Source organism: Pristiophorus japonicus, chromosome 8 (genome assembly GCF_044704955.1).
Source record: "Pristiophorus japonicus isolate sPriJap1 chromosome 8, sPriJap1.hap1, whole genome shotgun sequence".
NCBI lineage: Eukaryota > Metazoa > Chordata > Chondrichthyes > Pristiophoridae > Pristiophorus > Pristiophorus japonicus.
The window spans coordinates 197,986,936-198,012,125 of NC_091984.1; the positions used below are offsets into that span (position 1 = coordinate 197,986,936).

The following is a 25,190-nucleotide window of genomic DNA, read 5'->3' on the forward strand; positions in this document are numbered from 1 at the left end:
GGACACTTCAATTGGCCTTAGCACCCTTGGTTGGGGATGGGAAAAATCAGCTGGGATTCTCACTCCTGATCAGATAAGGTAAGCTCACCTGCCCTCTAATAGTATAGCCTGACAACATGTACTGTCAAAACTCCATCAACATTCCTAGGTATGCCCTGTCCCACTGGCAGAACAGACCCACCCAAGGTGGCAGCACAGTGGTATACAGTCAGAAGAGAGTGGTCCTGGGAGTCCTCAGCATTGACTCCACACCCTATGAAGTCTCATGGCTTCAGGTCAAGCAAGGAAACCTCCTCCTGATCATCACCTACTGCCCTCCCTCAGCTGATGAATCAGTACTCCTCCATGTTGAACACCACTTGGAAGAAGCACTGAGGGTAGCAAGGGCACAGAATGTACTTTGGGTGGGGGACATCAATGTCCATCACCAAGAGTGGCTCGGTAGCACAACTACTGACCGAGCCCTCATGGACATAGCTGCCAGACTGGGCCCGCAGCAGGTGGTGAGAGAACCAACACAAGGGAAAAGCCTACTTGACCTCGTCCTCACCAATCTACCTGTTGCAGATGCATCTGTCCACGACAGCATTGGTAGCAGTGAAAACCACACAGTCATTGTGGACACGAAGTCCCGTTTCACACTGAAGACACCCTCCATCATGTTGTGTGGCACTCATCATCATCATAGGCATTCCCTCGGAATCGAGGAAGACTTGCTTCCACTCCTGAAGCGAGTTCTTTGGTGGCTGAACAGTCCAATACAAGAGCCACAGACTCTGTCACAGGTGGGACAGATAGTCGCTGAGGGAAAGGGTGGATGGGACAGGTTTGCTGCACGCTCTTTCCGCTGCCTGCGCTTGATTTCTGCATGCTCTCGGCATTGAGACACGAGGTGCTCAGTGCCCTCCCGGATGCACTTTCTCCACTTAGGGCGATCTTTGGCCAGGGATTCCCAGGTGTCAGTGGGGAAGTCGCACTTTATCAGTGGCACTACCACTGTGCTAAATGGGATAGATTCAGAACAGATCAGGCAGCTCAAAACTGGGCTTCCATGATGTTCTGTAGACCATCAGCAGCAAAATTGTATTCCACCACAACCTGTAACCTGGCATATCCCTCACTCTATCATTATCATCAAGGCAGGGAATAAACCCTGTTTCAATGAGGAGCACAGACAACATGCTGGGAGCAGCACCAGGCGTACCTAAAAATGAGATACCAACCAGGGGAAGCTGCAACACAGGACTACATGCATTCTAAGCAGCAAAAGCAGCATGCTATGGACAGAGCTAAGTGATCCCACAATCAACGGATCAGATCAAAGCTCTGCAGTCCTGCCACATCCAGTGGTGAATGGTGGTGGACAATTAAACAACTAATGGGAGGAGGAGGCTCCATGAATATCCCCATCCTCAATGATGGCAGAGCACAGCACACAAGTACCCGGCTGAAGCATTTGCAACCATCTTCAGCCAGAAGTGCCGAGTCAATGATCCATTTCGGCCTTCTCCTGTGGTTCCCAACAACAACAAAGCCAATCTGCAGCCAATTCAATTCACTCCACGTGATATCAAGAATCGGCTGAGCGCACTGGATACAGCAAAGCCCATGGGCCCCGACAACATCCCAGCTGTTGTGCTGAAGACTTATGCACCAGAACTAGCCATGCCCTTAGCCAAGCTGTTCCAGTACAGCTACAACACTGGCAACTACCTGACAATGTGGAAAACTGCCCAGGTATGTCCTGTCCACATAAAGCAGGACAAATCCAATCTGGCCAGTTACCGCCCCATCAGTCTGCTCTCAATCATTAGTGAAGTGATGGAAGGTGTCGTCAAAGATGCTATCAAGCGGCACTTACTCCCCAATAGCCTGCTCACCGATGCCCAGTTTGGGTTCCTCCAGGACCAATCGGCTCCAGACCTCATTATTGCCTTGGTCCAAACGTGGACCTCCTTCATAAAGTGCAACATCCCCACTGACACCTGAGAATCCCTGGCCAAAGACCGCCCTAGGTGGAGGAAGAGCATCTGGGAGGGTGCTGAGCACCTTGAGTCTCGTCACTGAGAGCATGCAGAAAACAAGCGCAGGCAGCGGAAGGAACATGCGGTAAACCAGACTCCCCACCCACCCTTCCTTCAATGACTGTCCCACCTGTGACAGAGACCTTAATTTCCGTATTGGACTATACAGCCATCTGAGAACTCACTTTTAGAGTGGAAGCAAGTCTTCCTCGATTTCGAGGGACTGCCTATGATGATGATGGTCCAAACATGGACAAAATAATTGAATACCAAATGTGAGGTGAGAGTGACTGCCCTTGACATCAAGGCAGCATTTGACTGAGTGCGACATCAAGGAGCCTTCGTAAAATTGAAGTCCATGGAAATCAGGGGGAAAACTCTCCACTGGCTGGAGTCATACCTAGCACAAAGGAAGATAGTTGTGGTGGTTGGAGGTCAATCATCCCAGCCCCAGGACATCGTTGCAGGAGTTCCTCACAGCTGTGTCCTAGGCTCAACCATCTTCAGCTGCTTCATCAATGACCTTCCCTCCATCATGAAGTCAGAAGTGGGGATGTTCGCTGATGATTGCACAGTGTTCAGTGCCATTCGCAACTCCTCAGATAATGAAGCAGTCCATGCCCGTGGGCAGCAAAACCTGGACAACATTCAGGCTTGGGCTGATAAGTGGCAAGTAACATTCACTCCACACGTGCCAGGCAATGACCATCTCCAACAAACGAGAATCTAACCACCTCCCCTTGATATTCAACAGCATTACCATCGCCGAATCCCCCCCCCCCCCCCCCATCAACATCCTGGGGGTCACCATTGACCAGAAATTTAACTGGACCAGCCACATAAATACCATGGCAACAAGAGCAGGTCAGAGGCTGGGTATTCTGCGGCGAGTATCTCATTTCCCGACTCCCCAAAGGCTTTCCACCATCTACAAGGCACAAGTCAGAAGTGTGATAGAATACTCTCCACTTTCCTGGATGAGTGCAGCTCCAGCAACACTCAAGAAGCTCGATACCATCCACGACAAAGCAGCTCGCTTGATTGGCACCCCATCCGCCACCTTAAACATTCACTCCCTCCACCACCGGCGCACGGTGGCTGCAGTGTATACCATCTACAAGATGCATTGCATCAACTCGCCAAAGCTTCTTCAGCAGCATCTCCCAAACCTGTGACCTCTACCACCAAGGAGGACAAGGGTAACAAGCGCATGGGAACACCATCACCTGCAAGTTCCCCTCCAAGTTACACACCATCCTGACTTGGAAATATATCGCCATTCCTTCATCGTTGCTGGGTCAAAATCCTGGAACTCCCTCCCTATCAGCACTTCACCACAAGGACTGCAGCGGTTCAAGAAGGCGGCTCACCACCACCTTTTCAAGGGCAATTAGGGATGGGCAGTAAATGCAGGCCTTGCCAGCAACGCCCTGGACCAAATTTTTTAAAACTCGTGTATGAATAATGGACATTTGATTGAGGTGCCGGAAGGCAACTGGCATCTGTAGTAGTAAACACCAGCCAAGAGTCAACACTTTTAGGAGCAACAGGGAGAACATTACAAAGAGATTAATTTATTTCCTTGCCGATGAATACGTAAGAGATTATACAGTTTAGTGTCTTAGTGAGGTTGTTTCAGTACACAAAAGGCCATCATATGTCATTCACGCTGTGCTACCAATTAAATAACTTCCATGGTGCATATCACTTTTGCCATATTGTAAATTTATTACATCTTTAAATAAAAACATTAAAGCAAATGAGTCGGATAAGTGAAGAGCATAGAGACACCAAGTGGGTGATTGAATGCAAGGGGCTTTGGGGACAGCGAACAAAGCATCACTGTGTGGCATGTGAGAAAGACTGACTGAATGAAAGCAAGTTATAGAATAATACAGCACAGGAGGTGGCCATTTGGCCCATCATGCCCATGCCAGTTCTGTGAAAGAGTTATCCATTTGTTCCATTGCCCTGCACTTTCCCCACAGCCCTGCAAATTGTTCCCCTTCAAGTATTTATCTAATTTCCATTCACAAGTTATTATTGAATCTGCTTCCACCACCCTTTCAGGCAATGCATTCCAGATCATAACAGCTCGTTGCATAAAAATATTTCTCCTCATCTCACCACTGGTTCTTTTACCAATTACTTTAAATCTGTGTCCTCTGGTTACCAACCCTTCTGCCAACAGAAACAATTTCTCCTTATTTACTTTATCAAAACCCTTCATGATTTTGAACACCTTTATGAAATCTCCCCTTAACCTTCTCACCTCCTAAGGAGAGCAATTTCAGCTTCTTTAATTTCTCCATGTAGCTGAAGTCCCTCATCCCTGATACCATTCTAGGTAATCTCCTCTGCACCCTCTCTAAGGCCTTGACATTCTTCCTAAAATGTGGTGGCCAGAATTAGACACAATACTCCAGCTGGGACCGAACCAATGATTTATAAAAGTTGAGCATAACTTACTTGCCATTGTACTCTATGCCTTTTTATAAAGCCATGGATCCCATTTGCTTTTTTAACAGCCTTCTCATCTTGACATGCCATCTTCAAAGATTTGTGTACATACACTCCCAGGCCTCTCTGTTCCTACACCCCCTTTAAAACTGTACCATTTAGTTTATATTGCTTCTCCTCATTCTTCCTACTAAAATGCATCATTTCACACTTTTCTGCATTAAATTGTATCTACCCATTTCACCAATCTGTCTATGTCCTCCTGAAGTCTGTTACGATCCTCACTGTTTACTAAATTTCCAAGTTTTGTGTCACTTCATGTGTCTTCCCATTTCACCAATCTTTGTCCTCGTGAAATCTGTTACTATCCTCATTTAATACTATATTTTTGAGTTTCGTGTTGTCTGCAAACTTTGAAATTATGCCCTATATATCCAAGTACAGGTCATTAATATATAAAAGGAGCGGTGATCTTAATACCAACCCCTGGGGACACCACTATATACCTCCTTCCAATCTGATACACAACCGTTCACCACTACTCTCTGCTTTCTGTCTCTTAGCAATGCTGCCATTGCCCCTTTAATTTCATAGGGCTCGACTTTCCTTAAAGCTCGCCGGATTGCCGCCCAAAAAGATCGGCAAGAGTCTTCAAATAACGCTGGCAAAAAATTGCATTAAAAAAAAGACAAAAAATACCGCCTGCTGAGAAAATGGATCTTACACGTGGATTCTCGGCGGTTAAACGCGATCCGGGGCAAATTGGGTGGTTCTTAACCAGAATGGGCGGTAATTACTCAAATTTAGACTGAGGCTGCGGTTGGGCCGAGGGAGGGGGGAAAACACAAAAAATATTTTTTCAATGAAACAAAAAATAAAATTCAGAAAACATTCTCAAGCCCCTTTTTAACTTAATCGCTGTAAAAGAATTTTAAAAGAATTATAAAAAAAACCTTTAACTTACCTTTCTACTGCCCAGCTCTGGCTGCTTTTTGTGGGCGGTTTTTTCGATCTTACCTACGGGTCACCGCGGAGTCAAAACTTGGGCGGTGGCGGTTTTTCGGCAGTGCATGTGGGCGGTCCGGTCCCCAGCGATATTTTGAAAATGCCAGCAGAACTCTTTAAAAAATGAAGTGGGAACTTTCACCGGGTGGTTTTCCGCCGAAAACTAGTACCGCCGAGAAAACCACCAAAAATGAAGAGGAAAGTCTAGCCCATGGGCTTCCATTTTGCTAACAAGTCCATTATGTATTTTATCAAATGCCTTTTGAAGGTCCATATACACATCAACTGCATTACTTTCATCAACCCTCTCCGTTAGTAAAACCTGATTTATCTTTAACAAATCCATACTGGCTGTCATTTATTAACCCATATTTTTCCAAGTGACAATTAATTTTGTCTCGGATTACTGTCTCTGACTGGCCTATAGTTACCGGGTTTATCCTTCTCCCCTTTTTTGAACAGGGGTGTAACATTTGCAATCCTCCTGTCCTCTGCCATCACTCCCATATCCAAGGAGGATTGGATGATTGTGGCCGGAGCCTCTGCTATCTCCACCCTTACTTCCCTCAGCAACCTAGGATGCAACCGGATGACTTTTTTATTTTGAGCACTGCTCCTTTTTATCTATTTTTATCCTTTGCAATTTATCTACTGCCTCCTCCTTTAAGGTGACATTGTCAGCATCCTCTTGAAGACAAATGCAAAACTACTCATTTAGTACCTCAGCCATGGCCTCTGCCTCCACAAGATCTCCTTTTTGGTCCCTAATTGGCCCTATCCTTCCTTTCACTATTTATATGATTATAAAAAGACTTTTGGGTTCCTTTTTATGTTACCTGATAATCTATTCCCATACATGTATGGTATGGGTTGTTTTAATGCATTTCTACTGCAACTTTAGCAGGACTGCAAAGTGGCTCAGCTTTGCAGCAATAATGCTAAAGTTCAGCATAATTCCAGAGTTGGATCCCAACGTGATTTTGGAGGGACTGATGGAAAACCTTTCAGATAAGTCAGTCTTACATCATTTGGGTTTGATACCATTTGGAGAATAGAAATGTCAATATTAGAAGATTGTTGGAGAGAGGAAAGACAGAGAGCTAAGGAGTTGCTCAGTTTTGAGAACCTGGACAAGATGAAGTTAGAGCATGAGACGATGCTATAAGTCTTGATTTCAACACAGTGAGGATTCAAGAAGGAAAAGTGGCATCTCGCAGCTAAGGTGTACCAAGAGAAGAAAGTTCAGAGCAGAAATGATCATTGTAGTATTGAGAAAATAGAAACAAGAAAGCAAAAGCAAAATACTGCATGTGCTCCAAATCTGAAATAATAACAGAAAATGCTGGAAATACGCAACAGGTCAGGCAGCATCTGTGCAAAGAGAAACAGAGTTAACATTTCAGGTTAGTGACCTTTCATCAGAATTGGAACTGTTAGAGATGTAACAGGTTTTAGTAGAGTGCGGAGGCAGGGAAAGGGGCATGGGAGGAAAGAACAAAAATGAAGGTCTGTGATAGGGTGGAAGACAGGAGACATTGAATGACAAAAGGAATGATGGTGCAAAGCAAAAGCGGATAGTAATGAGACAAGTAAAGAAAAAAGGTGGGCCTAGAGGAGGTGTAAATGGGATGGCATCAGCCTGCTGATGGTCTTGCAGGCCGGGACCGTGCCCATTTCCGGGCTGGAGGTCGACGCAGTCTCAGCCTGCAGGACCATCAGCAGGCCAGGGCCGTTGGAGGGAGCAGCATGCGGCAGCCCGCCCGGAAATCGGCGCGGTCCCGGCCTGCAAGACCATCAGCAGGTTGGGGCCATTAGAGGGAGCAGCGTACGGCGGCATACCACTGCAGGGAGCAGCGTGTGCTGCTGCAGGAGGGTGACGGCTGCGAAGCCAGGTCGCTGATTGCAGTGCGGGCAGGCACGGCAAGAGAGGCGAAGGAGCGGCAAGAGTTTGTAGATGAAAGTGACCGGGGCCCAGGAGAGACACGAGTTTGGGGCTCAGAAGAGGCAAGGGCCCAGGGGCAGCACGGGCCAGCCCACACTGTGATACGTGTGCGCACTAGGTCTGTACAGCAGAGCTGGTCTCCAGTCGTCTTGGGTAATCCTTGGCACTGAACCAAGACCTAGCTCTGTCAAGCCCGTGTGGTGGCTGGTGTGCAACGGCCACCACACGTTGAAAAAATCCACGCACAGGCATCTTCCACTCTTCAATATGTAGTTCAGGATCTGGAATATTAGTGCGGGATCTGGAACATTGAAACACCTGTGAACTCATCCCTTTTTGGCGTGGAAGCAAGTCATCCTCACTTCGAGGGACTGCCTATGATGATGATGAAATGGGAATAGCAGAATCATCAACAGCTGCTGTCCGAAAAAATGGGGATAGAGTTTATGATTTGAAATGGCTGAACTCAATGTTGAGTCCAGAAGACTGTTAAGTGCTTAATCAAAAGATGAGGTGCCCTTCCTCAAGCTTACGTTGAGCTTCATTGGAACAGTGTAGAAACAAGGAAGGTTATGATAACGAGATAGAGATTGGAATCTGAAGGTGAGAAAGGGAGCGTCTAGCAATTAGACAACAAGCTTTTTCTTGTATCTAGTATATCAAGTCCAGGAGTGCAGGAGAGATAACAGAAAAGAGTCCCCAGAGATTGGAGCAAAACTTGAGCCTTGGTAGACGTAAACATTATAGAGAGGGAAGAGTTGCTGACGTGGTAAAAACAAGTTGGGATGAAAAAGGAAATCAATTTTTGTGGAGGTAACAATTGCAATGTAGGAATTCCATTTGAGATGAGAAGATGTAGTGGGGGTAATTTTCAACTTCAACTGAGGTGGGAATTAGCTCTTCATTAAAAACTCCCACCCCTAAAATTCCTTTCGATTGACGTCAATGAAAATAAAAACTGACAGGGTGTATAGTGGGTATAACTGGTAGCCAATCCGTTACTGCCAGTTTTCTGCTACCGACACAGTTGAAATTTAACCAACAATGGCAACAGATGAAGAAGGACTAAGTGGAATTATTAAAGCTAAAAGGTGATAGCTTTGCTTAGACATTGGAATAATGTGGAGGACTGTGTCTTTGAAGAGCTGAAAGAAAAATGCCACTGACCCATCAAAAGGCCTGTAATGATTGAGCCAACGCACTGCAAGAGGAATAAGTGCATTGAGAGCACGCAGTCTAAAGAAAGTTAATGAATGCACAGTGGAGTAGTCAGCAAAGGATGGATAGACTTTGATGATGACTGCTATGAAGAAGGAACATTAACAGAATGGACAAAGCCCTCGTGAACCCCAGAGTGAATAGGAAAAGAGTCACAGGATAACCCATCAGCTACAGTACAGATAGTGATTTAAAAGGAACATTGATCGCCATGAATGTAGTGGGTTATGCCTGAACTTTCAAGATGAGGAATAATTTGAGAGTTGAAACTAACTTCTATCCATTTAGAAAGTACAGATGAAGTGGCGAAAGATTGATAATTGTGAGAGGAGGAGGGATCAGTTTCATTAGGGATAGGATGAACACAAAGACATTTCCAAAGAGAAGGAAAGATAGATTAAAATGAAGAGAATCTAAAAAGTTGGCTTTGGAGGGGAAGGTTCAGTCGCTCACATTTTGAGGAAAAGAGGGATGCCATCAGTACCAGATGTCCAGAAATTGGATGGCAGGGATAAAACTTGCTATCAGCCATACTGGTAGAACATAATAGAGTAATGGAGAAAGGTTCTTCAACATGATCGTCAAGATTAAATTTGGAGGAGTGCAGCAAAAAGGTCAGTTTTCTCTTTGTAGCAACCATGAGGACAGAAAGGGGAATAACATAGGATTTTCAAGAAATAGCTTTGACAAGAGACTAGAAGGAATGACCATTGGAATGGCAGAAAGACAGCAGCTTTTCCTCTCAATTAAGATGGATTCATGAGTTCTAAGAGTGGACTTACAAAGGTTAGGGGTAGTAATAAAGTTAACTTTGGATCATTCTGACTGTCAGGACACCAGGTATAATTGGTAGCATTGTTACGAGAAATGGCAGAACGGCAATTCCATCACAAACACTACTCAGGAAATGCTAACATGAGATGTATATATTAAACAATTGCATAGCCTACAAATAATTCTGGGTGAAATTGTATACTGTAAATTTGCTAATTTTTACAACACAAGTTGTAAATAATATTGATAAAGTGCTGTGCAGATTAGAAATCACATCAAATCACCCAAAAATTACACTTTAACACCATATTAAACAAAAAAGTTATGTATTTACCAGAACACTTCCTCTTGCAGTTCAGGAGATCAGACAACAGAACTGGGCACACCCAGCTTGCTTCCCTGTTCAGCAAAACAGTTCCGCCTACTTCTCCCTCATCCCTCAAGTAAATTACTGCCACTTTTAATTTTAAATGGGTATCACTGATGTTTCTATGGTTTATATCGTTTCACTGTAAAAAAAAAAAAAAAAAAGTTTTCATGCTTAGTTCTGAAAACAGGCAAAATATTTTAATGCATATTGGAAAAATGTCAATCAGTTTGGGGATTGCAGAGTGAAGCAGCATAATGAAAATCCAAGCATTGTGCCCATCATTTCTCACACAGTGAGTTCGCAAATCAGCTGTGCCATTGTGGTTAGCGAGCTGGTTCCTCACAAGGAGGACTAAAAATCTGTTTGTAACTGCAGTTTAGATGGAACAAGAATTTAAGTTTTGTATGTGGTTGACAAGACTCCAAGACACACATTTAAGTGGCCCTTGAAGATAAAACACTTTGAACACTCCTCCTGTCTGATATTCTGCCCATTGATCAACTTTTGAAGTAATGTAATATCCTCCTGCAGTTGTGTTGCAATCTGATCATGTTAATTTGCTCAACAGAAAATTTTGAATTTACAGTTACATTTGCTGAGGGTACAGTAATTTGGTTGTTGCTAAAAACCTGCTAACTATAAATTATTGCAATAAAATACATTTCGCACTGATAGGGTCATTGGCAAATGTAGATCACTGCAGAAATATCCATGGGAGCACATACACACACACACACAGGGGGAGGGGCAAAATCATCATTGCGTATAGTCACTTCTGAATTCTGTTTTACTTCACAGATTTGATATAAATAGATGCCCAACATTTCTGTTTACAGTGACATACAAAGTTGAATGCCTATTTTTGTGTTACATTTTGATTCTGAATCTATAAACATATCAATTTTACTGAAAATGGTGGTGGTTACATCAATTCTAATCTGACTCTCATTCAAGATGTATTTGTGATCGAATTATATTAGTTTGTGTGTGAACTTTGCATGTGAACCAAATTGGTGTGTATGCAAAGCACTTTGATTTGGATGCAAAAATGTACTGGCTCATCAGGTTGTTGCCTTTGTTCTGGGTTAACTACAGGTATTACCTCATTCCTCTTCAACCTATGCTGCAGCAACAGCAACTTGCACTTGTACAATGCCGTGAACATAGCAAAACATAACAAGGAACTTCACAAGTAGACAGGGGATGGTCACTGAGCAGTACAAGAGGTTTGGAATGTGACTGAAGGCATGGTGAAGAGGTATGTTTTGAGGAAGTTTTTGAAAATTGAGAGAAATGTAACAACACCGAGGGATTTAGGAAGGGCGTTCCAGACTGCAAGGCAAATAATTTACTTGAGTGATGGGTGATAAGTCGGTGGAACTGTTTTGCTGAGGAGTATTTGATGCAATGAAAAATGTTTCTGTCTTTATTTTGAGGGTACCGATCACTATTATTTACCCTCACCCTACCCTCCAATTTGTCTTCTCTGGCTACAAACCAACTTAACACCAGTGGATAGCTGAGAAGGCAAGGATGCAACCTGCTCCCAGGCCTCCTCTGAGCAAGTCATAGAGAGAGAAATGAGATCAACCTGGGAACAAATATTTCTCTGATATTTCCTTTCTTCCTTCCTTCCTTCACTTGGCAATTTGAAGAAGTGGGGATGGGAGGGGAAACGAACCAAGATTTAGGACTGAGATGAGGAAATGAGGATAAACAATTATTTTGCTTCGGTCTTCACAGTGGAAGACACAAAAACCATGCCAAAAATTGCTGGTCACAGGAATGTGGGAAGGGAGGACCTTGAGACAATCACTATCACTAGTGGGGTAGGGCTGGACAGGCTAATGGGACTCAAGGTAGACAAGTGCCCTGGTCCTGATGAAATGCATCCCAGGGCATTAAAAGAGATGGCAGAAGTTATAGCAGATGCATTCGTTATAATCTACCAAAATTCTCTGGACTCTGGGGATGTACCAGCGGATTGGAAAGCAGCTAATGTAACGCTTCTGTTTAAAAAAGGGGGCAGACAAAAGGCAGGTAACTATAGGCCAGTTAGTTTAACATCTGTAGTGGGGAAAATGCTTGAAGCTATCATTGAGAAAGAAATAGCGGGACATCTAGATAGGAATAGTGCAATCAAGCAGACGCAGCATGGATTCATGAAGGGGAAATCATGTTTAACTAATTTACTGGAATTCTTTGAGGATATAATGAGCATGGTGGATAAAGGTGTACCGATGGATGTGGTGTATTTAGATTTCCAAAAGGCATTCGATAAGGTGCCACACAAAAGGTTACTGCAAAAGATAGAGGTATGCGGAGTCAGAGGAAATGTATTAGCATGGATAGAGAATTGGCTGGCTAACAGAAAGCAGAGAGTCGGGATAAATGGGTCCTTTTCGGGTTGGAAATCAGTGGTTAGTGGTGTGCCACAGGGATCAGTGCTGGGACCACAACTGTTTACAATATACATAGATGACCTGGAAGAGGGGACAGAGTGTAGTGTAACAAAATTTGCAGATGACACAAAGATTAGTGGGAAAGCGGGTTGTGTAGAGGACACAGAGAGGCTGCAAAGAGATTTAGATAGGTTAAGTGAATGGGCTAAGGTTTGGCAGATAGAGTACAATGTCGGAAAGTGTGAGGTCATCCACCTTGGGGAAAAAAACAGTAAAAGGGAATATTATATGAATGGGGAGAAATTACAACATGCTGCGGTGCAGAGGGACCTGGGGGTCCTTGTGCATGAAGCCCAAAAAGTTAGTTTGCAGGTGCAGCAGGTAATCAGGAAGGCGAATGGAATGTTGGCCTTCATTGCGAGAGGGATGGAGTACAAAAGCAGGGAGGTCCTGCTGCAACTCTATAGGGTATTGGTAAGGCCACATCTGGAGTACTGCGTGCAGTTTTGGTCATCTTACTTAAGGAAGGATATACTGGCTTTGGAGGGGGTTCAGAGACGATTCACTAGGCTGATTCCAGAGATGAGGGGGTTACCTTATGATGATAGATTGAGTAGTCTGGGTCTTTACTCATTGGAGTTCAGAAGGATGAGGGGTGATCTTATAGAAACATTTAAAATAATGAAAGGGATAGACAAGATAGAGGCGGAGAGGTTGTTTCCACTGGTCGGGGAGACTAGAACTAGGGGGCACAGCCTCAAAATACGGGGGAGCCAATTTAAAACCGAGTTGAGAGGGAATTTCTTTCTCCAAGAGGGTTGTGAATCTGTGGAATTCTCTGCCCAAGGAAGCAGTTGAGGCTAGCTCATTGAATGTATTCAAGTCACAGATAGATAGATTTTTAACCAATAAGGGAATTAAGGGTTACGGGGAGCAGGCGGGTAAGTGGAGCTGAGTCCACGGCCAGATCAGCCATGATCTTATTGAATGGCGGAGCAGGCTCGAGGGGCTAGATGGCCTACTCCTGTTCCTAATTCTTATGTTCTTATAAACTTCTTCACTCAGAGAGTTGTTAACCTGTGGAATTCTTTACCGTAGAGAGTTGTTGATGCCAGTTCATTGGATATATTCAAGAGGGAGTTGGATATGGCCCTTACGGCTAAAGGGATCAAGGGGTACTGGGTTTCCAGTTTAGCTAGCTCGCTCAAGACACACTCTTTTCCTATGGGTCCATTACACTGCAAGTTTAGCATCAGTGAGAAGCACCTTTAGCTTTACCTACACTTATGTAGTGTAAACCGGGAGTTAAGGCTCAAACGCACTCCGAAGGAAAGTGGAGTGAGACCCCATTCACAGGGAGTGTCCCGCTCATCAGGTCAGACTCTGATTCCATACTCAGGTTTTATGTATCCTATAACTGGTGGTATAAAGTAAAAGAATTTCACAGAGACACTATGGTTATACCCTGTACTGCAAATGCACTCTAAAAGTCGATCTATTTTAAAATATTTTCCACCATTCTACATAAACTCCCTCAATACAGAAACCACTTAATTTCCGAGACAATATTGGATAGATCTCGATCAAAGCAATCAATCAACAGAAAATGTAAACCCATGAAGAAGAAAGTGTATAATTTAACTGCAAACATGTACCCGTTCATGGTAATATTCAGTATAGTAACAACAACGATTTGCATTAATAGCATCTTTAATGTTGGAAAACATCCCAGGACCCTTCTTAGGAGAGTTATCAGACAAAATTTGACACTGAGCCCCAAAAACAGGTATTAGGGCAGTTGACTAAAAGCTTGGTCAAAGAGGTAGGTTTTAAGGAGTGTCTTAAAGAAGGAGAGAGAGGTAGAGTGGTTTAGGAAGGGAATTCTAGCGCTTAGAGCCTAGTCAGCTAAAGGCACGGCCACCAGTGGTGGGGCAAAGGAAATTAGGGATGCACAAGAGGCCAGAATTGGAGGAGCGGAGAGTTCTCGGAGGGTTGTGGGGCTAGAGAAGGTTATACAGAAGGGCAAGGGATTTGAAAACATGAATGAGAATTTTAAATTTGAAGCATTGCAAGACTGGGAGCCAATGTAGGACAGTGAGCACAGTGGTGATGGGTGAATGGGATTTGGTGTGATTTAAGATAGAGTTTTGAATGAGTTCAAGTTTATGGAGGGTGGAAGATGGGAGGTCATACAGGAGGGCATTGGAATAGCCAAGTCTGGAAGTAACAAAAGCATGGGTGAGGTTTAATCAGTAGGAGATAGGCTGAGGCACAGGCGATATGGTGGAGTGGTGGGGGGGGGGGGGGGTGTAGGTGGTCTTGGTAATGGAGAGGATATGGTCAAATAGGAGCTCAGGGTCAAATAGGATTCCAAGGTTCCAGTTTTTATAGTCAATACAGTAATAAAAATAAGGAGCAAATCATCTCTTTCTCTCGTTATGGATTATTTTGAAGTATCTGCAGTGAAGCCCAATATTTAAATTTAATCAAAACAGGGCAGCAAGTGGTAAGACATTGCTTCTAACAAATGTTGAGCAGTAGGACCCAGAGGAATCCGTCACAAGAATTACAGGGAAGTCTCGAAACCCGCACTTACCTTATCTCCAGTGACTGCCATTGGATTCCACATCAACATCGCGAACCGGAGCAGAGCATCATTGCCACCGTCCAAGATCAGAGCTTCAATCGATTGAAAAACGCCAAGCCAGGTTTCCCAGCGCTGGTCACTTTCCTCCCCAGGACTTGAGTTTAGGAAGCTGTTGGTCGGCGGAACTCAAGGAAGAAGTAATGGGATCTTCACCTTCACTGCCCGCTTGGGAAATTCGCGATCTTACGGACTCTACCGGCTGTAAGTACAGGCACTTGTTTTCAATGTAATTGTAAATTAGCGGAGTTTTAAAGTGAAGATGCCGAATGATCCAGGGGACTGCTGAAGGTCGCGCAAGAACCATTCGCAATGTATTTCCTAATACGGAACATTGGGTAACTGGGTCGCTTTCAGTTCCCTTTACTTGCAGTCTCCGTCTCAAGGGCTGAGGATGAATGCATTTGTTGTACTCGAATATATTTCTTGCTCAGTTCCCTCCCCTTCCCCTGGCTCCTGTTCAGAAGGTGTTCTCTGCTACTTCACCCGCTTGGCCGTTATTGACACGGGAGCCCCGGCAGTGAGTAGTGACCGGCTAACTGGCCATGGGAGGCTTCACAGCTGAGCACACTCCTCCTGAGGTCCTCACACTGCTATCTCCAGCTGCCCGGCCGCGATCAGGAAATCGGGCTGACTTTTCTGCTGAGAGATGCCGGGGCTGGTTGTAGTACCCCGGCTAGTGCCTGGCCGACATGTTCTGGGGCTGAACACAAACTCGAATTCAAACCGGCTGGGACCCTGCTTGTCTGTATGGCCCAGGCACTCACTAGATAAACTCTCACAGCCATGAAAGATCCTGGTCCTTAACTGCTTCCATTCAACGTGGCTCTATCATCATGGTATTATCTGTGTGCAAAACGCACTGTACAATGCACCTGTAGCACATTTGCTGCATTTGATTGATTCCGAGTATTACTATAAATAGTCCAACAGCTGCTTCTTTGTTTACTGTATTTTTACAAACAAGTTCTAAGGCTTTGGGACAATCTTACCTAACCTGGAACGAGTAGGGCAGAACTTGTATAATTACAGGGCATCAACACCCAGAACTTAGGCTGTCTTTTTAAGTCAGTGAAACCCCAAACCGCCAATTAGCACTAACCAAAGTGACAACACCACGATACATGTCCCTTCTCCTTCTAGACTCAACATATAAGGGACCGTGTAACAGGGGCTTTACTTTTTCTGAATTACGTATTTTTATCAATATTTAAGGGAATAATAACAATCGACATTACCTAAAAATCCTCCAGTATAGTAACTGTTCCTAGCCAGTTTTAGTTTCATTATTTAATCAATTGATGACACATCAATGTCGTTTTGTAGTTGTTCAACTACACCTTTTATTTAAATCCAAAGTATACCACCCCCAACAACTAAGCATCACTTGAAAAAAACAAAAATCCTCCCTGTAATTAAATAGCTTCAGAAATATATAATTTGTTACCTTTTATTTACCTTTTAGAATTACGTGTCAAATATGAGTGTGTTACTAACAGCATTAGGTTTCAGTCTGATAGCAGGTTGTATAAGTGCAGATTGTGTAAAAAAAATGCAGGAATGGAGGGGTCAACCCAGCTTTCATTTGATTTTACATGAACTAAGGCCCTGATGTATGATTAGTTAACACCAATGTCCTTATCCGGTCTGGCCTATATGTGACTCCAGACACACAGCAATGTGGTTGACTCTTAATTGCCCTCTGAAATGGCCTAGCAAGTTACTCACTTGCAACAAACCGCTACAAGAAACAATAATAAAAATAAAACCAGATGGACCACCCGGCATTGACCTCAGCACTGGCTTTGGACATGGCAATGGCACACCCAGCCCAGTCGACCCTGCAAAGTCCTCCTCACTAACATCTGGGGACTTGTGCCAAAATTGGGAGAGCTGTTTCACAGACTAGTCAAGTAACAGCCTGACATAATCATACTCACAGAATCATACCTTTCCGCCAATGTCCCAGACTCCTCCATCACCATCCTTGGTTATGTCCTGTCCCATCGGTAGGTCAGACCCACCCAAGGTGGCAGCACAGTGGTATACAGTCGGGAGGGAGTGGCCCTGGGCGTTATCAACATTGACTCTGGATCCCATAAAGTCTCATGGCTTCAGGCCAAGGGAACCTCTTGCAGATTACCACCCACCATCCTGCCTCAGCTGATGAATCAGTACTCCTCCATGTTGAACACCACTTGGAAGAAGCACTGAGGGCGACAAGGGCATAGAATGCACTCTGGGTGGGGGGACTTCAACATCCATTACCAAGAGTGGCTCGGTAATACCATTACTGATCGAGCTGGCAGAGTCCTGAAGAACATAGCTGCCAGACTAGGTCTGCAGCAGGTGGTGAGAAAACCAACACAAGTGGAAAAACCTACTTGGCCTCGTCCTCACCAATCTACCTGTCACAGATGCATCTGTGCATGACCAGATTGGTAGCAGTGATCAGTCCTTGTGAAGACGAAGTCCTGTCTTCATACTGATGACACTCTCCATCGTGTTTTGTGGCATGACCATCGTGCTAAATGGGATAGATTCAGAACAAACTAGCAGCTCAAAACTGGGCATCCATTAGGCATTGTGGGCCAGCAGCAGCAGCAGCAGCAGAATTGTATTCCACCACAATCTGTAAGCTCATAGGCCAGCATGTCCCTCACTCTACCATTACCATCGAGCCAGGGGACCAACCCTGCTTCAATGAGGAGTGCAGAAAAGGATGCCAGGAGCAGCAACAGGCGTACCTAAAAATGAGGTACCAACCTGGGGAATCTGCAACACAGGACTACATGCATGTTAAGCAGCAGAAGCAGCATGCTATAAACAGAGCTAAGCAATCCCACAATCAATGGATCAGATCAAAGCTTTGCAGTCCTGCCACATTCAGTCGTGAATGGTGGTAGACAATTAAACAACTAACGGGGGAGGAGCCTCCATGAATATCCCCACCCTCCATGATGGCAGAGCCCAGCATGCAAGTGCAAAAGACAAGGCTGAAGCATTTGCAACCATCTTCAGCCAGATGATTCATATCAGCTTCCTCCTGAGGTCCCTACCATCACAGAAGCCAGTCTTCAGCCAATTCGATCCACTCCACATGATATCAAGAAATGACTGAGCACACTGTACACAGCAAAGGCTATGGACCCCGACAATATCCCGCCTGTTGTGCTGAAGACTTGTAGTCCAGAACTAGCCATACCTCTAGCCAAGCTGTTCCAGTACAGCTGCAACACTGGCATCTATCTGACAATGTGGAAAACTGCTCAGGTATGTCCTGTCCACAAAAAGCAGAACAAACACAATCTGGCCAATTACCGCCCCATCTGTCTACTCTCAATCATCAGCAAAGTGATTGAAGGTGTCGTTGAAAGTGCTATCAAGCAGCAATGACTCACCAATAGTCTGCTCACTGATGCTCAGTTTGGGTTCCGCCAGGACCACTCGGCTCCAGACCTCATCACAGCCTTGGTCCAAACATGGACAAAAGAGCTGAATTCCAGAAGTGAGGTGAGAGTGACTGCTCTTAACATCAAATTTGACTGAGTGTGGCATCAAGGAACCCTAGTAAAACTGAAGTCAATGGGAGTCAGGAGCAAAACTCTCCACTGGCTGGAGTCATACCAGCACAAAGGAAGATGGTTGTGGTTGTTGGAGGTCAATCATCACAGCCCTAGTAGGGCAGTGTCCTAGGCCCAACCATCTTCTGCTTCTTCATCAATGACCTTCCCTCCATCTTAAGGTCAGAAGTGGGGATATTCGCTGATGATTGCACAGTGTACAGTGCCATTCACAACTCCTCAGAAAATGAAGCAGTCCATGCCCACATGCAGCAAGACCTGGACGACATGCAGGCTTACGCTGATAATTGGCAAGTAACATTCACGCCAAACAAGTGCCAGGCAATGACCATCTACAATATGCGAGATCCTAACCACCTCCCCTTGATATTCAATGGCATTACCATCGCCCAATCCCCCACCATCAACATCCTGGGGTTCACCATTGGCCAGAAACTTAACTAGACCAGCCACTTAAATACTGTAGCAACAAGAGCAGGTCAGAGGCTGGGTATTCTGCGGCGAGTGTGTCACCGCCTGACTCCCCAAAGCCTTTCCACCATCTACAAGGCACAAGTCAGGAGTATGATAGAATACTCGCAACTTGCAGCTCCAACAACACTCAAGAAGCTCGACACCATCCACGACAAAGCAGCCCGCTTGATTGGCACCCCATCCACCACCTTCAACATTCACTCCACCACCAGCGCAATGTGGCTGCAGTGTGTACCACCTATAAGATGCACTGCAGCAACTCGCCATGGCTTCTTCAGCAGCACCTCCCAAACCCACGACCTCTACCACCTAGAAGGACAAGGGCAACAGGCCCATGGGAACACCATCACCTGAAAGTTCCCCTCCAAGTTACACACCGTTCTGACTTGGAAATATATCACCGTTCCTTCATCGTCGCTGAGTCAAAATTCTGGAACTCCCTCCCTAACAGCACTGTGAAAGTACCTTGACCACAAGGACTGCAGCAGTTCAAGAAGGTGGCTCACCACCACCTTTTTCAAGGGCAATAAGGGATGGGCAATAAATGTATGGATGTAATATCTAACAGAGAATTTCTTTCTTGCCAGTTTCTTCGGAACAAATTGAAATCCTCCACAGAAGGTTCTTGCACCTAACTGACGGGAAGACTACAATGTGGTATTAGTATTGTTCTGGATATTGTAATTTTATAACAACATTTAGACCAGAACTTTTTCCCCACGGTGGAGTATCTGCTTGTCTACATAAAATGCTCATCTACTTTATTTTTGCAGCAAAAGTTGCTTTGATAACATACCAGATCTGGAGTGTAATCCCATTAAGTCAAGAATTGTCAATGCATTTTTTGACACGAGGTAAGTCTTCATTCAGCTTTTTAAAATTAAACTATTTATAAATATCACATCACTGATTGTACAATAAAAAAAAAACTAGCTGTTAGTGCAATTAATTGATGGGTTAATCCATTCTGCTTTCATCTGTGAAATCTGGTTACAAATCCAACTCAGACTGAGAGTGGAAGTCTCCTCACTCTGATCGGTGCATTTGAGCAATCCTAACTGCTTGAGAGTAGATGTGGGCACACAGTACAAAACTGCCCCCAAACTAGAAATCCTAGCGAGACCACAGGATGGCTGGTGTGCAACATGGAAATATCACAGCGTGCAGCAGGAAGTGTTTTTCTAGGTAGGGATTGAGGTACATTGATAGAGTAGGGCAAAGGGGGACTGTAATCTGTGCTGTACCTGATTTGGGAATAAAGGGTGCTCAAAATGGGAAAGTGTTCCAATTCTTAGAACAAAAATCACTCAACTCCAGCAGAATAAGATCAAAATATTTCAATTTTTGTGATGGAATAATTTCATCCTAATTTCTGTGTATTGTCCTAGAAACCTGGGACAACAATCAAATGGAAGCGTTGAGGACATCACATTTGAGAACTTCCTGACCACTTTATCATTTTTCCAACATATGGATGACAACCACACAAAAGAGGATTTAGAATACGGCAAAAATGAAAAACTGAAATGTAAGGCACAAGTAATAATATTTTACCTTATTTGTGCACTAGTAAATCATGAATTAAGCAATGTAATAAATATTATATAACTATAGGAACTAAAAACAAATGCTGCCTCATTGAACTCATTTGGAAATCTGCGGTCTGAACTGCTTGTTGCCTGTTATAATCAGTGGCATTTCACTCAATGACGCATGGCTGTCAACATTGAGATACTGGTAACTTGTGCATAGGAAACATGCCTCACATCCAAAATGTGGAGAGGACAAGTGAAAAATTCAGCCATCCGTCCTACAAAGTTAGTTGTTCCTCTAGACCCCACAGTTGTGAGCCTTTCTCCTGCTTTACCCAGCTTCAGAACTGTTAAGAAATTATTTGCTCACCCAATCTCATTATTCTTGTGAATATGTTTTATTTTACGCACCAGTGAATTTAAAAAAAATGTTCCTGATGGAAGTTCCTGAAATAGGTGCATTTCTGGGGAGAGGAGGGATTGACGGATTTCCTTCCAATGGATATGGTTGGAAGGAAAGTAGGTGATTTGTCAGAAAAGAATGGGCTTGTTAGGCTGAATGGATCTTTCTTCTGCTAAAAATTCCTCTGATCCTATGATGAAGACATGGCATTCTACTTATTCTAAATTTAATTGCATATTAATCAGTAAAAATATTATCGCCATGATGAAAAAAAGTGCAATAAAGTTCCATTGGAAATTTTTTTTCTAATTTATTTATTTTAATTGAGGGAAAGGCTCTCTGTTTTCCGCCTCATTCCTTCATCTCTATGAACCACGTACTAGTAGTGCCAGTGAAGCCCCCACTTCTACTCAGAACATTAGACCAAGGAGGACATTCATTACAAGTAAGTGCTTAGCTTCGATTTGGTACTCACAGCAATGAGACTGAGATCAGGAACTCAGGACTCTGGGGTAATGCAGAAAATTGTGCCTGTTTGCACAAGCTATGGCACCACATATTAGTTCTCCAAACACTGCCATGGTACCATCTTTTAATTTCCAATTTAAGGTGGCTGTCACATGTTTGAGTTTTTACGCCAGGTATTTTCTCTTGTTCAGAGTTACTGACCACTCCCATAACCATACATTACATCCCGTGACCCAGAATGCACTTATTCCTGTCCAACATCTATTACGCAATAGTGAGACCCAGGGAACAAAACAGAGAAACTTTATACTCTGTATATCGGTTACAAGAATTTAACACATGCTGCCACATGATTCTCTTTGCATTGAAAAATAGGCTTAATATATACACTTACTAGACTGAGATTTAGGCTTTGAACCAAAAATTGGCTTTATTCAAATAAAATGGGTGAATGAACAGTATATAGTATAAAACAATGAATCATACACCTTTCTATTCTTACCAATACATAAAATAATACAAACTTTCTCTCTAAATGTCGACATTAAAACATAAACTCACTGTGTGCTGTGGAACAGATTACAGCCTCAGAACTGACCTGCCTGCTCCGCTGGTCAAACAAACTGAAAACTTAAGAGCGGTTCTCTGGCCTTTAGCTGGGCAATTAGAATCATAGAATGGTTACAGCACAGAAAGAGGCCATTTGGCCCATCAAGCCTGTACCGGCTCTCCAAGAGCATTTCAGCTAGTCCCACTCCCCCACCCTTTCCCCATAGCCCTGAAAATCTTTTTCCATCAGGTACTTATCCAATTCTCTTTTGAAAGCCACGATTGAGTCTGCCTTCACCACCCAGGCAGTGCATTCCACATCCTAACCGCTCGATGCGTAAAACAGTTTTTCCTCATGTCGCCTTTGGTTCGTCTGCCAATCACCTTAAATCTGTGTCCTCTGGTTCTCAACCCTTCCGCCAATGGGAACAGTTTCTCTCTATCTACTCTGTCCAGACCCCTCATGATTTTGAACACCTCGATCAAATCTCCTCTCAACCCTCTTTGCTGTAAGGAGAACAACTCCAGCTTCTCCGGTCTATCCACCTAACTGAAGTCTCTCATCCCTGGAGCCATTCTTGTAAATCTTTTCTGTACCCTTTCTAAGGTCTTCACATCCTTCCTAAAGTGCAGTGCCCAGAATTGGACACAATACTTCAGTTGAGGCCAAACTAGTGTTTTATAAAGGTGCATCATAACTTTGTTGCTTTTATATTCTGTGCCTCTGTTTATGACGCCCAGGATGCCATATGCTTTCTTAGCAGCTTTCTCAACCTGCCCTGCCACCTTCAACGATTTGAACACATATACCCCCAGGACTCTCTGCTCCTGCACCCACTTTAGAATTGTACCCTTTAGTTTATATTGCCTCTCCTCATTCTTCCTATCAAAAAGTATCACTTTGCACTTTTCTGAATTAAATTTCATCTGCCACATGTCCGCCCATTCCATCAGCCTGTCTATGTCTTCTTGAAGTTTTTCACTATCCTCCTCACTGTTCACTATATTTCCAAGTTTTGTGTCATCTGTAAATTTTGAAATTGTGCCCTGTACACCCAAGTCTAAGTCATTAATATATATCAAGTATATAGTACCTTCCTCCAGTCCGATAAACAACCATTCACCACTACTCTCTATTTCCTGTCACTTAGCCAACTTCCTATCCATGCTGCCACTGTCCCTTCTATTCCATGGGCATCAATTTAGCTGGCAAGACTATTATGTGACACTTTATCAATGCCTTTTGGAAGTCCATGTACACCACATCAACCCTCTCTGTTACCTCATCAAAAAACTCAATCAAGCTAGTTAAACACGATTTGCCTTTAACAAATCTATACTGGCTTTCCTTTATTAATCCACTGTTGTCCAAGTGACTGTTATTTTTGTTTCAGATTATCGTTTCTAAAAGCTTCCCCACTACCGAGATTAAACTGACTGGCCTGTAGTTGCTGGGTTTATCCTTACACCCTTTTTTGAACAAGGGTGTAACATTTGCAATTCTCCAGCCCTCTAGCACCAGCCCCATATCCAAGAAGGATTGGAAGATTATGACCAGTACCTCCGTAATTTCCACCTTTACTTCCCTCAGCATCCTAGGATGCATCCCATCTGGTCTTGGTGACTTATCTATTTTAAGTATAGACAGCCTTTCTAATACCTCCTCATCATCAATTTTTATCCCATCCAGTATCTTAACTACCTCCTCTTTCACTATGACTTTGGCAGCATCTTCTTCCTTAGTTAAGACAGATGCAAAGTACTCATTTAGTACCTCAGCTATGCTCTCTTCCTCTATGCATTGGTATCCATTTTGGTCTCTAATCAGCCCCATCCCTCCTCTTACTACCCGTTTACTATTTATATTCCTATAGACGACTTTTTATGTTAGCTGTCAATCTGTTCTCATACTTTCTCTTTGCTTCTCTTCCTTTTTCACTTCCCTTCTGAACTTTCTATATTCAGCCTGGTTCTCATTTGTATTCTCAACCTGACAACTGTCATACGCCCCCTTTTCTGCTTCATACTTTCTCTCTTTCATCATCCAGAGAGTTCTGGCTTTGGTTGCCCTATTTTTCCCCTTCATGGGAATGTATCTCAACTGTACCTGAACCATATCCTCTTTAAAAGCAGCCCATTGTTCGATTACAGTTTTGCTTGCCAATCTTTGATTCCAATTTAACCGGCGCAGATCCATTCTTAACCCACTGAAATTGACTGACCCCTAGTGAATAGCAATTCCTTTAAAGTTATAAAAACGGCAATAGATTATTGCATCTCTCTATTACATTAGATCAAGAGCCATTCACAGAAGGCTGCATTTCTCTTGTGAATGGATAGTAAGTCTTTGGCAAAGAACTCTGCGATTGAATGCAATGACTCTGTATTTTGAATAATTTACTCCTGAGGTGTCCTATTATGCTTGCCTTAGAAACTCGTACCTTATGAAGCCATTGCCGCCAGCTTGAGTCGTCCCTGAGGTGATAGCTTTTCGATTAAGAAATATTCTGTGTGATCTTGTATGTTAATCCTTTACATGCTGTTTCCAGCAATATAAAATACAAATTAAAAATTCAACATGGATAGATTTTTGACACTACTACTTTGAAAACTATTTTCCTGAAATTAGGTTCCACCTGAGAAGTTCTTCATGGAATACTGCACAAGCTAAAATGCATTTTTGTGTGTGGTTAAACAGCTATAAGTTGATATCGCTGTGTGAACTGATTGCTGTGCTATTTATACTTTTGAGGAACTTAAGGTGGAAACCAAACAATTCGCCCCATAAACCATACTTCTTGTTATTTGATAAGTTTACCTCTTAAGTCCCTCCTCATTTACCTTATCTAGGCAAGAGTTCAAATTACCAGCATGTTACAAGGCTTTTGCCTGGATAAGGAGGGGTCAGGTTAGATAGTCTAGTGTGATCCTCCAATGTTGTTCCTTGCGGAGAGGGACACAGCCTTTGCTCAGCTGAGATGGTAACACTCACTATGTGGGAGTCACAGCCGGAATACTCCATTCTACCACTCTGTGGTAGAGGGACATCACCTCTAACAAAATGCAGTACCACACCACTCACCAAATTTGCACTCAAGTCTCTATCCATTCCACGTTCAAACAAGAATATCTCCATTTCTTTTTGAATGTTTCAACTGTTAGGTGGCAGTCTGTTCTTTAAATTAACAGCCATAAGTGGGAAAGATTTACTTAATAACTAACATTTAGCTTTCCTTAAATTATAGTCCTGTTTGCTAATTTTCTTCATTTGGTTCAATCCATCCTTCCATGGATTTCTTTCATGATTTTAAGAACTTGAACAGTGAATCGACAGCCGTAAT

The 25,190-nt window shown here is 43.6% G+C and overlaps 2 protein-coding genes across 3 annotated transcripts in view; one reads left to right on the forward strand and one right to left on the reverse strand.

Moving 5' to 3' along the window:
- The window catches only part of fbxo21 (F-box protein 21), a 127,196-nt gene that overhangs the window by 9,070 nt on the left and 92,936 nt on the right, over positions 1-25,190 (reverse strand). The window lies entirely within an intron of this gene.
- tesca (tescalcin a) overlaps positions 14,767-25,190 on the forward strand; it is a 53,229-nt gene continuing 42,805 nt past the window's right edge. Inside the window, exons 1-4 of the mRNA XM_070887727.1 lie at positions 14,767-15,043; positions 19,485-19,554; positions 19,671-19,751; positions 20,286-20,425. Of these exons, the coding sequence (XP_070743828.1) occupies positions 14,983-15,043; positions 19,485-19,554; positions 19,671-19,751; positions 20,286-20,425 (352 nt within the window). The 5' untranslated portion in view covers positions 14,767-14,982. The remainder of the gene's footprint in view (positions 15,044-19,484; positions 19,555-19,670; positions 19,752-20,285; positions 20,426-25,190) is intronic.